General features: G+C 40.1%; 1 protein-coding gene across 1 annotated transcript; it reads right to left on the bottom strand.

The window, feature by feature from the left end:
• Window positions 1–631: 631 nt before the first annotated feature.
• Window positions 632–13,622, bottom strand: SERPINB13 (serpin family B member 13). The gene is made up of 8 exons (XM_072758056.1): window positions 13,112–13,622; window positions 11,765–11,946; window positions 11,197–11,253; window positions 5,922–6,050; window positions 5,422–5,539; window positions 3,878–4,020; window positions 3,516–3,671; window positions 632–1,723 (listed from the first exon to the last, which is right to left on the bottom strand). Exons 1-8 carry the CDS (start codon window positions 13,221–13,223, stop codon window positions 1,319–1,321), a joined length of 1,302 nt encoding a protein of 433 aa, XP_072614157.1. The 5' UTR covers window positions 13,224–13,622; the 3' UTR covers window positions 632–1,318.
• Between the last annotated feature and the right edge of the window lie 563 nt (window positions 13,623–14,185).

Genomic DNA, 14,185 nt, shown 5'->3' with positions numbered 1-14,185 from the left:
TATTCATAATAGCCAGAAAAAAATAGAGATGTTATAAATGTTCATCAGTTGATGAATGGATTAAAAAAAATCTGACATATCCATGTAATAGAATATTACTCAGCCATAAAAAGAATAAAATATTGATTCATGCTGTAACTTGGATGAACCTTGAAAATATTGTGCTAAGTTAAGGAAGCCATATGCAAAAAACTACATATTTTATTATTCCATGTATATGAAATTTCAAATAAAATATTATAAAGACAGAAAACAAATCAATAGTTGTCTGGGACTGGGGTGGGAATAGGTATAAGGAAAACTTTTTAGGATGATGGAAGTTTTCCAAAACCGGAGTGTGGTGGTAGATGCACAACTGTAGAAACTTACCAAAATTATTGAATTGTACATTTACAATGTGTGAATTTTATGATAGGTAAATTATAGCTCAATGGAGCTCTTAAAAAATAAATCAGTAATGGGATCTTGTTAAAAACTCAAAAAAAGAGTAGGTCCAACAAAGAGTATCAGCAATAGATTGAGAACCTCTCAAACAGCAACTTCAGGAAAATACTATTTGGTAGTGCTCACAGCTCACTCGCAAAATAACCTGAAATATGTAAATGGGCAAAAAAGAAAGAAAACACTCTTCTAAAAGTCGTTCCAAATATTTATTGTCACTTGAAAAAATTACAGGGTAAAAATATTGATCAGCTCTAATATTTACCTTCTCAAAATCACATTTGTTTCACAATATCAAAATGCTTACACAACTGACAGCAGGTAAAATACTCCATTAGAAGAGAGGGTGAAAATATGGGACTCCTCTTTGTCTAACACATTTTTATTTTGTTCTGGCGTGAAGCTTTAATTTATACTTTGCTAACGTGCTTCTAAATTCTCCTCTCTGCAGTTGGTCACACCGGTGAGAAAGAAAAAGGTAACACATGAATTGAGGAGATTATTGTTTGATTTTATTTGTGCATTATGTCAAACTATTAGAACTAGAGAGACTCCCAGAAACACCAGTCCACAGTCTTTACTGAAGAGTCTGTTTCTCACCAATTAGTGCACAAAGCTATGAGAAGTTGACTTACTTTCAGAAGAAATCAACAGGAGATTACTAATGAGCCTCGATTTAACTCACTTTATACATGGCACAAACTAAAGGACATTTCACTCTCAAATAGAATTATAAACACACACCCTATTACAGTCATTAAATCACTGATTTTGATAGTGAGATTAGAATACAAGCGAGTAAAACAATATTTTTAAGATTGGGCTATTTCCATAGTCTAAACAATACTCCAACGCTGGTTTTCTGCCAAAGAGTGTCCTAAGGAGAAGAAAATCTACCAAAGAAGAGGATGCTGTTGGACTCATGGTGCCTAATGAAGAACAGGAAAGGGTGATTGCAATGAAAGTGTTCACAGCTCAGCGCTGAGCTGAGGGCAAAGCCCACACTGGTGGCTGCTGTAGATTCTGTGCCTTCCTCGGTTACCACCACAAAGGACCTATGTAGAAACTTCTGTGCGTGCAGCCTGGAGTGTGAGGGTACCCCGGGAGAGTCAGCTCCACACACACTGAAGGTATCCCCCAGCCCCATGGCTGCCAACACGGCCTCCAGATTGTAACCGTCCTCCACTTCAAACCGGGGCAGGTGCAAGGTCACGTTCCTTTCTTCCATGTACCCTGGGTTCGTCCACTCTACTAATTTTTCTGGAGTTATTTGATCTAGAATCTATTAAGAAAAATTAAAAAGGAGGGGAAGGTGGTATGATTATCAATACAAAGTGGAAACAACGTGACACTGATTTGTATCAGTTAGAAATAATTAATTTTAATAAATATAGCCATTTTATTTCACTAGACCCTGTCTTTAAATAGCAAGCAGGTGACTTATACTTCTTTATTTAAATTATCTGTGTATACATGAAAAGTCAATAGTGTTAAGGGAATTTTTAAAGATGAGAAATAAATTCTTATTCTACCAATCTAATACATATCATGTCATTTTTAACTCTTCCTCTATAGTCTTTTATGAATATATGATATATAATTTATATATATTAAGTAGTAGACTTATATGAATTACATATAATTAAAATGTTATGATTAATATACTTTATATTATATAATATATATATATTTACATAGGTGTAATCACCCTGAATGTCCATATTATTTGTTCTAATGTAAACTTTTTCACAGATCTGTATCTCTCTCAAATATCTTCAAACTAATAGATAATGTTTCCATTGAGCTGATAAGTTTTGCCAAATACTCATCTATTCATTTTACAGTCATCTGGTATGTATCCAGCATGATAGATGCTGATAGATACTGTGGATCCCAGAATAACAGTGATGATGATGATGATGATGATGATGATGATGATGATGATGAATTTTAAACTAGGTATCCTAGATCCTAGTACATTTAATGCAGAAATTCCTGATTTCGTTCAGAAAGGCAATTTTTGGGACACCTCAGTGGCTTAGCGGTTGAGCGTCTGCTCAGGTCGTGATCCCAGGGTCCTGGGATGGAGTCCCACATCCGGCTCCCCACTGGGATCCTGCTTCTCCCTCTGCCTATGTCTCTGCCTCTCTCTCTCTGTGTCTCTCATGAATAAAGAAAGGCAATATTTTTTTCTGTTGAATTATTTCCCTAAGGCAATCCCCACAACTGGGATTTGGGGATCAGAGTATGAATACTCTTGAAGCTTTCATACCTACTGTCATTTTGCTGTCCCCAATTTTTCCAATGTATAATGCTACTAGAGATGTTTTACAGCAACAGAATAGCATCTAGTATTATAATAATATAGTATCTATCATTTATTGAGTGTTTTCCATGTACTGGACCCATTCTAGGTGGTATCTTATTCTAGTTTTAAGTCAAAGGAATTAATCAAGAGCTTCAAGATCAAAGGTCTTAAGTGATTATTATGTGTCAGCTTAGGTTCATTCCTGGTTAGAAAAAAATTACCATTCTGGTAAGTAATATTGATTATGAAGGGAGATATGTATGTGCAGGGGCAGGGGATACATGGGAAATCCCTGTATCTTTCTCTCAATTCTTCTGTAAGCCTAAAACTGCTCCAAAAGAAAAAAAAACTTAAAAAGAAATTAAAGGTCTGAGAAAGAAATTCAGGAGCTCTAATAGACTGCTGAACAGGATGCAAAATTTGCTGTATGTGCAAATGCAACTTTCTGGGGGAAAGGTATGTAGAGATTAACCATTTCTCAGAATGGTGACTGATCTTTAGGATTCCCATTTGACCTTAAATATTCATTTTAGGTCATCCCCAAATATTTTAGTATGGATTGTTTTCAATAAACCTGATACCATCTTATGCTCCTCTTTAGACATCCATGTATAGCTGCTGCACAGAATGAGAAATATCTTCTGCTTGGCACTGCCAGATACCAGATCCCTATCAGAAGCCCTGTTTCCAGGCTAACCCAGAAACAAGATTTGGGATGCCAAGCCTCGGGAAATAAAAGCAAGATTGGGGAGACGAAAGGTTTTACCTTCTCCAGACCATCTATGTCATTGGGCAGCAACACAAACATGCTTAGATCATTGTTTTTATATGGAATCCCCAGGATTTTGGCTTGCAAGTCCTCCAGGAAGGTGAAGCTAAAGGAATGGCACTGTGTCATCATTGGCACAGATTTGCTTGTACTCTGCAACAAAAGTAACAGACCATGCAATGTCAAAAGAAGCATAAGACAACAGAGTTAGCTCACCAAAATAATTAGCTCAACATAAAACAATGCTAAAGATCAGAGCCTCAGAGTCCCCCTTACTATTCACCACGTACACTTGCTCAAATATGACATTAGATTTTACATTCCAGGTGTAAACACATTGCATAAATAAAGGACCATACCTTATTCAGCCAAAATTCCTCCTCCTTGGTGTTTTCTTTCTTAAACTCCCTGTCCCATTGCCCTTTAAAATAAACTATGTTCACCAGCACCAGCTTGGTGAGGCTGTTTAGAGAATCATCTGGAAACACGTCCTTGATTTTTTCTGCAAACGAACAACAACAAAAATATTGGCCCATCCTCAAAAATCACAAGTGCTATACATGGCAAATATGATGCAGACGGATTTGACTCATCATTAAAAACTCAGCCAGGTCAGCACCTGAAAGCCTTGCCGACAAAATGTTTGCTGCCAGAATCGTAGGGAGGTTCTCACTTTGCCCATCGCCTATTTATCCCACTGGATAAATTGAGGTGTGATGGTTAAGAGTTCGAGCTCTGGATCAGATTGCCTCTGTTAGCATCCAGTTTTGCCTCTTATAGGTTGAGGAATCTCGGGCAAGTTATTTAAGCTCGCTGTGCCTCAGTTTCCAAATCTGTAAAACAGGAATAAAACCTGCCTCATAGAGTTCTTGCAAGGAAGGAGTAGATGACTTAATATGTGTAAAGCACTTACAACATTATCTGGTTCATAAGAAGCATTCAGTAGGTGTTAGCTGTTATTTTTACCCGTTTGATAGAGTTACCACCCAAAACTTCTTATATTATTGGAAAAGGAGTTACTGCTTTTGTCTCTGGTTTTAGCCCATTCCACACTGATAATACCTTCAATCAACCCTTTGATAGGCTCTCTTTTTTGTTGCTTTTCAAATTTTGTTTCATTTTTTGGACTAAATATGAAGACAAAAAATGCATTGTGAAATAATAATGTCTTCATGATAACTGGAATTTTTTTAAATGTATTCTGAAACTCTAACACTAAAGTATCAATGATTATTCCCCAAAGTATATTTCCGTATTAATAGCACTCTCCAGTATTTCCTGTGCACTTGGCTCATAGTAGGGAATAAGGAGGGAGAATGAAGTGAGGGCTCTGTCAAGTTCTCTGCTGTGGATGGGGATGAAAGGTGTTATCACCCCTGCATGACGCTCAGGTAGAGATGAAGCCTGGGCAGCCCTGGCTGTAGGTAGTAAAAGCAGGTCTTGATGGAAGGAGGCTGAATGTTTCTCATTTGACAAAGAGAAAGAAAACACTCTGTGACATTTCCACTTAGGGACCCAGACTCAGAAAGGAAGGCTCTGATATAAAGGAAAAGATGTGAATCCAACACGGACATGAGTCCAATTTCAGGAGCCCCAGAGATATTGCGATCCACAGCCACGTGCAAATCATTCTCCACTATGTGTTCCACGAAGATGGCTACCGGTGGTCCCTCCCTGGTGCCCCTTGGCTCTCCCATTGCCTGAGACCACTCCACCATCTGTAGTGTCTTTTCCTACTCTTCATGCCGTTTCCTGCCCTTCTAACCCTGAACAACTTATCTCAAGTCTGCACCCCTCAAAAAGTTTGTGCACTCTGGCAACCCATGCGGTGTCAAGCTCAGTTCTTCTCTCATAGCAGGTACTCAAGAAGTGTGTTATGATAAATGACTGATCCATACTCTACCATTTGTTTGGCTTTCAACCCAGGAATTAATCTTCTTTCGACTTTCATCTGCTTCATTTACAAAATCAACAGGTTCCAGAGAAGCATGGTAATATTTTTCCACATAATCTAAGTACTTCTTTAGGAAGAACAGGGAAGGAATAGAAAGAGGTTGAAAATTCAATTTATCCATTTCCAACATCTCTAAATAAATGTAATCTCTACATTAAGATGACCGACATTGTTAGCAGGAAACTTTAGAACCTGGGCAAATCACTTTGAGTACTTCCATGCATATTTTTTGCACATGCAACAGGATTGAGGCAAAACTCATCTAGACTGCCAGAATTAAAAACTCCCAGAGGGCCTGGATGTATGGAGGACAGGCAAGAGGACACACCCAGGGATGTGGGCTGAGCCAGGCAGTCAGCTGGGGCAGCCTCTGGGGCATACAGTCCTAAAAGGGCCATTGGCCATTCACCAATACTACTCACAGATGTGGTGGACACAGCAAAACTTACTTGAAGGAAGAGGTATGTCTTTTCTCCAAAGAGCCTATTGGCTATTTTTAGTTCATAATCATTAGTGGGTTTGCCTATCTCATTCAAAAACTCTTGGAATTGGTGATGTATCTCTTCTGTCTTGTCAATCTGCAAAATCAAAACACAATATATTTTATATATATTATATGGTATATTCTTAAAATAAAGAAAGCTCAAGAAAAGAAAATATTATTAAGAAAATCATGAGGGATGCCTGGGTGGCTCAGCGGTTGAGTGTCTGCCTTCCACTCAGTGCGTGATCCTGGAGTCCAGGGATCGAGTTCCACATCGGGCTCCCTGCAACGAGCCTGCTTCTCCCTCTGCCTGTGTCTCTGCCTCTCTCTCCGTGTCTCTCATGAATAAATAAATAAAATCTTTAAAAAAGAAAAAAGAAAGAAAAAAGGAAATCACGAGGAAGAGAAAATACATTTACAGTATTGTGTTATATCTGTCCAAAAAAAAAAAAAAATCCTGAGATGCCTGGGTGGCTCAATGGTTGAGCATCTGCCTTTGGCTCAGGGCATGATCACTGATCTGGGGATCAAGTCCCACATCGGGCTCCCTGTGAGGAGCCTGCTTCTCCCTCTGCCTGTGTCTCTGCCTCTGTCTCTGTGTCTCTCATGAATAAACAAAATCTTTAAAAAACAAAACAAAACAAAAATCCTCATCTAAGTGGACCTGTGCCATTCAACCCCATGTTTTTCAAGGGTCAACTGTACATGAATGTAAATGACTAGGAATTTCAAGGCCAGTGGGGTTTCAGGTCCCACTGTCTCTGTACGACTGTGTGAAATGGGCCAATGTACACTGCTAAGTGGAATAGATATTGGTGTAATCCCTTTGGCAAACAATTTGTTAATATTTAATAAAGTCGAACATACATAAACCTTACCTCCTAGATATATACTGTAGGCCAGTACTGTCCCATAGAAATATAACGCAAGCCGCAAAATGTGAGTCACATATATAACTTTAAGTTTTCTAATAATTACATTCTTGGGGCACCTGGGTGGCTCAGACAATTAAGTGTCTGCCTTCTGCTCAGGTCATGATCCCAGGGTCCTGGAATTGAGACCTGCATCAGGTTTCCTGCTCAGTGAGGCATCTGCTTCTCCCTCTCTCCCTCCCCTGCTCATTCTCTCTCTCTCTCTCTCTCTCTTTCAAATAAATTAAATCTAAAAAACAATTACATTCTTAAAAATAAAGAGGAACAGATTAAATCAAATTTAATATTATACTTTATCAAACCAAATCTATCTAAAACATCATTTCAACAAAAACATAATAATTATATATTAATGCATAAGTATTAAATATCATTTCAATTAAAATGACACATAAAAATGAGATATTTTACATCTGTGACATTTTTTAAAAATGTATATTTGGTCTCTTTCTCTGGATCCTAACCTTGTAATTTGCTGAGTGATAGGGGTACCAGGAACATATTTTGTTTTAATATTTGTTCTTTGATCCCAGTTCCTGACACAGAACTCCTAAATCCCTTGGAATTTCCTGGTATAGGAGCATCTTTTTTTCTAATGATACAACTCTTAGTGGGATCCTGAATAGCTTCGAGGTGAGGGCTGGTCACCAGAAAAGACCAAACTGTAATTAGAAGCTTAGGAATTTGGGATCCCTGGGTGGCGCAGAGGTTTGGCGCCTGCCTTTGGCCCAGGGCGCGATCCTAGAGACCCGGGATCGAATCCCACGTCGGGCTCCCGGTGCATGGAGCCTGTTTCTCCCTCTGCCTATCTCTCTGCCTCTCTCTCTCTCTGTGTGACTATCATAAATAAATGAAAAATTAAAAAAAAGAAGCTTAGGAATTTCCAGCCCCATCTCCCATCCTCCAGAGAAAGAGGGGCTAGAGATAGAGCTCCTAATTTATCATGCCTTTATGATAAAGCTTTCACATAAATCCCTACACTACAGGGTTTAAAGAGCTTCTGAGTTGGGGAACGCATCCATGAGCTGGTAGGGGGTGATGTACCCCAAACTCCACAGGGACAGAAGCTCTTGTTCTTGGGACAGTTTGAGACCTCACCCTATATACCTCTTCATCTGACTATTCATTGGTATCCTTTATAGTAAACTAGTGTTTCCCTGAGTTCTGTGGGCCGTTATAGCAAATTATCAAACTTGAGTAGTGGGCAATGTGATCCTCTGATTTGTAGCCAAGTTGGACAGAAGTGTGGGTGTTCTGGGAACCCACTTCCTTGCAACCTGAAATAGGGCAAGTCTTGTAGAATGGAGCCCTTAATGGAGTCTTGTAGAATGGAGCCCTTAATGTCTGCTCTGACTCCAGGCAGTTAATCTCAAAATTGTTTAATGTGAGGGAAAGAATCCACACATTTGTTGTTGGAAGTGTTGTGAGTAGTAAAACAGCTTTCCTTCAACACTATTTTCTCATAAATCTGATGTATATTTGACACTTAGAGCACTTCTCAGTTTGAGCTAGATGTATTTCAAGTACTCTATAGCCAATTCAATGGCTGCCATATTTAGAAGCTCTGGACGGAGATACTCTCATTCAGGTAAACTACAAGGCTTGTATAAAAAGGGTCATTTGTGGGGCGGCTGGGTGGCTCAGTCAGTTAAGCATCAGCTTTGGCTCAGGTCATGATCCCAGGATCCTGGGATTGAGCCCCACATCAGGCTCCTTTCTCAACAGGGAGGCTACTTCTCCCTCTCCATCTGCCCCTCTTCCTGTTCAGGCTCTCTCGGTCAAATAAATAAATAATCAAAGAAAAGAGGAAGAGTCATTTGTTTGTAATAGGAAGGAAGGATGAAAAAAAAATCACTCATCAACAGGGCAAATGGACCAACAGCCATGAGAATGAATCAAGGAGATCTACAAGTATCCACCTAAAATAGATGAATCTTGTAAATACATTCCTGAGCCAAAAATAATCAGGTTGCAAAGAATAATTTTCAAAAATACGTGCAGGAGAAGAAATGTGTGGGAAATATCAGGAAGGGAGACAGAACATAAAGACTCCTAACTCTGGGAAACGAACTAGGGGTGGTGGAAGGGGAGGAGGGCGGGGGGTGGGGGTGAATGGGTGACGGGCACTGAGGGGAACACTTGACGGGATGAGCACTGGGTGTTATTCTGTATGTTGGTAAATTGAACACCAATAAAAAATAATTTATTAAAAAATAAAAAAATAGGGATCCCTGGGTGGCGCAGCGGTTTGGCGCCTGCCTTTGGCCCAGGGCGCGATCCTGGAGACCCGGGATCGAATCCCACATCGGGCTCCCGGTGCATGGAGCCTGCTTCTCCCTCTGCCTGTGTCTCTGCCTCTCTCTCTCTCTGTGACTATCATAAATAAATAAAAATTTAATAAAAATAAAAAAATAAAAAAAATAAAATAAAATAAAAAAATAAAATAAATAAAAATACGTGCAATGAAATCATTCCTAAATGGAAATAACAAACCAAGTTCAGGACAATGGAACTTCTTTCAGGAGAGGATGGGGATGTGTTCAAGGAAAGTACTTGGAGGCATCCGCTAATCTGTCAATAGTTTATAACTTATACTGAAGGGGAGAATTAAAGGGTATTCAGAATTGCAGAATTGTATAAGAATTCCTACTACTTTTTGTACACAATATCTTAACATTTTATCTTCAAAAATTTTTTAAAGATTTTATTTATTTGAGAGAGAGAGGGCATGAGTAGGGGCCTAGAGGGGCAGAGGCAGGAGGAGTAGCAGGCTCGCCACTGAGCAGGGAGCCTGATGCGGGGCTGGATCCCAGGACCCCGAGATCATGACCTGAGCCAAAGGCAGATGCTTAACTGACTGAGCCACGAGGCACTCCTAACTTCAATTTTTAAAAGCAAGGTTCAGAATACTCTGAATTCATGTGATAATCAAATGTACATCTATCATATTTTTGAGCAGCTCACTCTACTCATCTGTTTTCTCATCTATTGAAAAAGGAGATTAGAGTAGATGACCCTCCAAGAAGGCCCCAATCCTCATATCCTTTCAGTCAGTAATTCTAGTCTTTGTACCTCTGTGGCTCCCAGAAAAGTCCTGAGAAAGGGACATAATTTCTATGCAGAGCTATACAAGTTGTGCCCTATACAAAGTTGAAATTCAACTTTCATCCCCATCACCAAGCCAGGAGTGGGCATCTGTCCAAGAGGGGCTTCTTTTTTCTAATTCCCACACAGATTCTGTATGGGCTACATCCTTGGGAGGGAGAGTGCTCTGAGAATAACCGTGTTCCTTGATTGAGTGGACAGTGGAGCAGCTGTCTGACCCAGTTCTGTTGCACAAACTTTGTAAAGAAGCCTGACTCTCCACTCGCCACTGAGCCAGCCAGACAACCTGGCCATGTGGGATTGTGAAATGAACAGCTCATATTGCTGGGAGATTGGAGCCATGATTTTATGAGCGTCTGGGACTGAGCTGCAACTACTGTCAGGCAGATGTGCTCCTCCTGAGGTCTCTAACCATGTCCAGATGCCAGCCCTGACCTACAGACTTCCCCACGTTTGAGCAGATCGTCCATTAGGCAAGGAATACTACAACCCTAGAGTTGGAAGAGACCCTAAGAAGTCATTGGTCCTATGCTAATATATTTTTGAAATAAAATATCAGCAAGGGGGCTTAAAATAAAAATGGAATGTAGCAACAGTATTGCCTCCTACCACCACCATTATTGCTGGGTGAGTCGCCAGTGTGTTCCAGATACTCCACTGACCACTTCAGAGAGGCTCAAAGAAAATAACTTGCCCAAAGTAGCATGGCTGTGAAGTGACTGAGTCAGGATTTGAACTCAAATCTGTTCAACTCCTAAATCCATTCACTCCGCCCCAAAGTGGCATTTACATTTAATCTATGGGCATTTACATCAGAGTGGTCAATGTGCTTTAAAGTATCAGGGCACGTGGGAAGCTCAGTCAGTTAAGTGTCTGACCCTTGGTTTCAGCTCACGTCTGATCTCAGGTTCCAGAGAATGAGCCCCCATGGGGGGCTCTTTCTCTCCCTTTCCATCTCCTCACCACCACACATGCTCTCTCTCCCTCTCTTTCAGGTAAATAAATAAATATTCTTTTTTAAAAAGTTAGTCTCCTCTTAATATTAAGGGTTTATTATTGTATAATACTAGCAATTCTACTTGGATGCAGTGATTGTAATTCCTTAAAAATAAGTGTGAACTATTAGCTCTGTTACACATTTTCCCAGGGAGCCCACATCACAAAGCAGCCAAATTCTGAAGGTAGCAACACATGTCTCCTCACCTCTCTTTCTTCGGTTTTGTTCCTTGAGCTCCCTGTGTCTTTTTCAGAGAAAAGCATCTGGAAGGGACAGAAAATATTGTTTATGATCAGAATAGAGAAACCCTCACACAGAATCAGTCAGAAGACAGCAAAATGTTTGTTAAAGAAACCTCAGTGGTAAACAGGTAACATTTCTCTGTCCTTTCAAAATCTGCAGAGGTCTTGACTGCCCATTGATCTCACCTACAGTGGTTTACCCATTCATGTACTGACCTTTGATGTCTCATTTATAGCCTAGTGGGGATTTTGCAACTTCTTCCAGTAGGCTTTGTTCTTCACACTCCATCTTTAATTATGAGGTTAATGACTTTGGACAAGGCCACTCACTCAGCCCCCGCTCAAAGGAATTTCAAGCACTAGGGAACAGATAGCATGACAGTACTTGGAGAAGGAGGAGGACTGCCCTAATAGATCTGAAATTGTTCTGAGTCTTCCTATGCATTCATTCTCTGTTGCCAGGCCCCATTTCAAGGTAATGCTAGAGGGCTACCCCCAGAGACATGCTGGACAGCAATGAGAACCTCCTTACCCTCTGCAACTGCATGGCGGTGGCTTCTCGGGCCCCTGGGATGAGCATGCCAATGGCAGCAGAAATGCCCACAGGGGAAAAGAAGATGTTGCCATCGTTTATTTTATTCAGTTTTTGGAAGAGATTAAACCCAAAGTGAGTGTATGCTGCACCAAGTGAATCCATGAAGATTCCGGCAAGATCTAGAACAACAACAACCAAAACCAAATAAAAACATTACACTTATTTGAATTGCTTTATGTCACAGGAACCCTTCCTGCTTCTCTTCCTCTCCCTGCATTGATTCAGAAAATAGAGATTTTCATCCTCCCAGGGAAAAGTCACTGTTATCTGCTTCTCTGCCTTTTCTTGGCCTTCTCTGGACAGGAGACATGAATCAATCTGGCATCAGCTGGTGTTTCTGTTCTCATTTCTCCAGGCAGCAGGGTTGACGCCTAAATGGTTTTCTTCTCTCTTGTTCTCTGCCAGAGCCTGCCTGCACCTGCCTGCCTGCTGCCTCCTACAGTGTTAATCTCCCCCCTGGCAGACCCAGCCCTGGCCTGCTCCTATCTAACTGTCCAGCTGCTGGCCCTTGAGCAGGCCAGGGAAAGGCCTAGGAATCCCCGCTGGCCTCAGGTCCAAGCAATGTTCTCCAATTCAACCTTAAAATAATGAAGCCAACAGTGGCTCCTTCTGTGATACTTTCTATTTCTCAGGTGATTCTAAATCTAATGCAGAGCGTGGCAGAATGCATTTATTCTCTTACCCCAATCCCTAACTGCATAAAAATTTGACTCTGGGCTGAATTTTCCCTAAAGAGCAAAGAGAGAGTGTTTTCTTTTCTATACTTTTCTATATTGTTTCAGGCTTGTGCCATGAGTTTATATGACTTTTATTATCTCACACACACAAAAACAATTTTAAAGAGCAGTTAATATTTACAAAAATAAATAAAACACCTATTTTCTTCCCCACCAGCTGTGTTATAACTGATTAATAAAGGCTTGAAGAAAAATCCTAAAACAAGAATGAGATTAACGCAGAATAAAATGTTTTAAAAGCCTAAATACTTTGAAGGTGTTACTTTGATGAGCAAGTGCCCATCCCTGCTAAGGCATTCCACATCTGATGTTAAAACTTCCATTTCAACCCCAAATTTCTTTGCAGGGATTCCTTGCAAGTTAACTCAGAAATAAAATTAATTTACTGTCAAACACTATGATGATACATTGTCATGGCTGTGCAGGCTCTACAGTAAATAAAACCACCCCAAGGAAAATTGCACAATAAAAGTACTTCTTCAAATCAACAAACATCAGTGTTCTTAAGACACAGAAGTCTTCAGATGAAACTGAAGAAAGAACTTACCTGGTTTTTGAAGAGGCAGAGACGGCTTGAGCGAGGAACCAAAAGAAGCATGTGTAACATGAGTTGTTGAGATCTTGAATTTATAGCATTCTCTCTGCCTCTCCCTAGTCATTATCGTTGCAGTTCCAGTGAAACAACCTTTGGTTTCTCAATGACGAATTCCCTAATAAAAATTAGCATGCAAGGTTTATGACAAAACTGAGGATTGGCTTTTCTGTTTCTTCCACTCATGGTCATGAATTTATGCATTTGCTGTCAGCAATGGTTTTGTGTACTCAAAAAGGATGTGCCTTATGACATAGAGAAATAGAATTTAAATTTTAACTTCTCCAAAATCCATTATAAAGGATCTTGGAGGCTCAAGCATAAAGACATAAAAATCAACCAGACAGCAAAATAAAACTAAAAGCAGGAGTTCAACCCAGGACCAAAATGGCCAAGTCGAATGAATTATGACCCAGGTGGAGAGATTGTAAAAGGGCCTTCATCCCCAGTGATCTGGGGATCCTCTGAAAAGAACTGTTTGGAGCACTGGTTCTCCACCTTGGATACACACTTAGGTCTCCTGGGAAACAAACAAACAAAAAAAACAAAAACATTGCCCAAGCCTTACCACAGACAACTAAATCAGTAAAGAAGCAGACATCAGAATTTTTATCACCCCAGGTGATTATGATGTGTTGACAAGGTTGGAAACCACTGGTTTATAGCCTGACAAAGAGCTGAATTAATGCATACTTACCGTGGATGTACAAGGCTGTGTCCTGACAAACCCAGTCTCTGAAATAAAGTTAACTTAGCAGTTAGCAGTTGCATTGTTTTGAGATGCCAAATGCAAAGAAGAAAATGAAAGAGAACTATTTTGCTAGAAAATAACCAGAAAAATTAGTAAGAAAAATTTGGGCAGGCAGCTAAACACACACACACACACACACACACACACACACACCACTCTTGTTCTTAAGCATTCTTTCCATGAATTATGAAAGCTCTCATTTTAGTTGACTCAGTAAACATTTCTTGAGAGTCTACTCTGTGCCAAACACTGGGCTAAGGACCAAAAATTCATAAACA

This window comes from Vulpes vulpes, chromosome 5 (genome assembly GCF_048418805.1).
Source record: "Vulpes vulpes isolate BD-2025 chromosome 5, VulVul3, whole genome shotgun sequence".
In the NCBI taxonomy this organism is placed as follows: Eukaryota; Metazoa; Chordata; class Mammalia; order Carnivora; family Canidae; genus Vulpes; species Vulpes vulpes.
This window is presented reverse-complemented; position numbering and strand designations above follow the sequence as displayed.

Coding starts and splice junctions, on each gene's coding strand:
- SERPINB13 (XM_072758056.1), bottom strand. CDS start 13,223: ATGACTAGGGAGAGGCAGAGAGAATGCTATAAATTCAAGATCTCAACA. Junction 11,254..11,764: donor CCGCCATGCAGTTGCAGAGG/GTAAGGAGGTTC, acceptor TGTCCCTTCCAG/ATGCTTTTCTCTGAAAAAGA. Junction 5,540..5,921: donor AGACATACCTCTTCCTTCAA/GTAAGTTTTGCT, acceptor TTCTTCCTAAAG/AAGTACTTAGATTATGTGGA.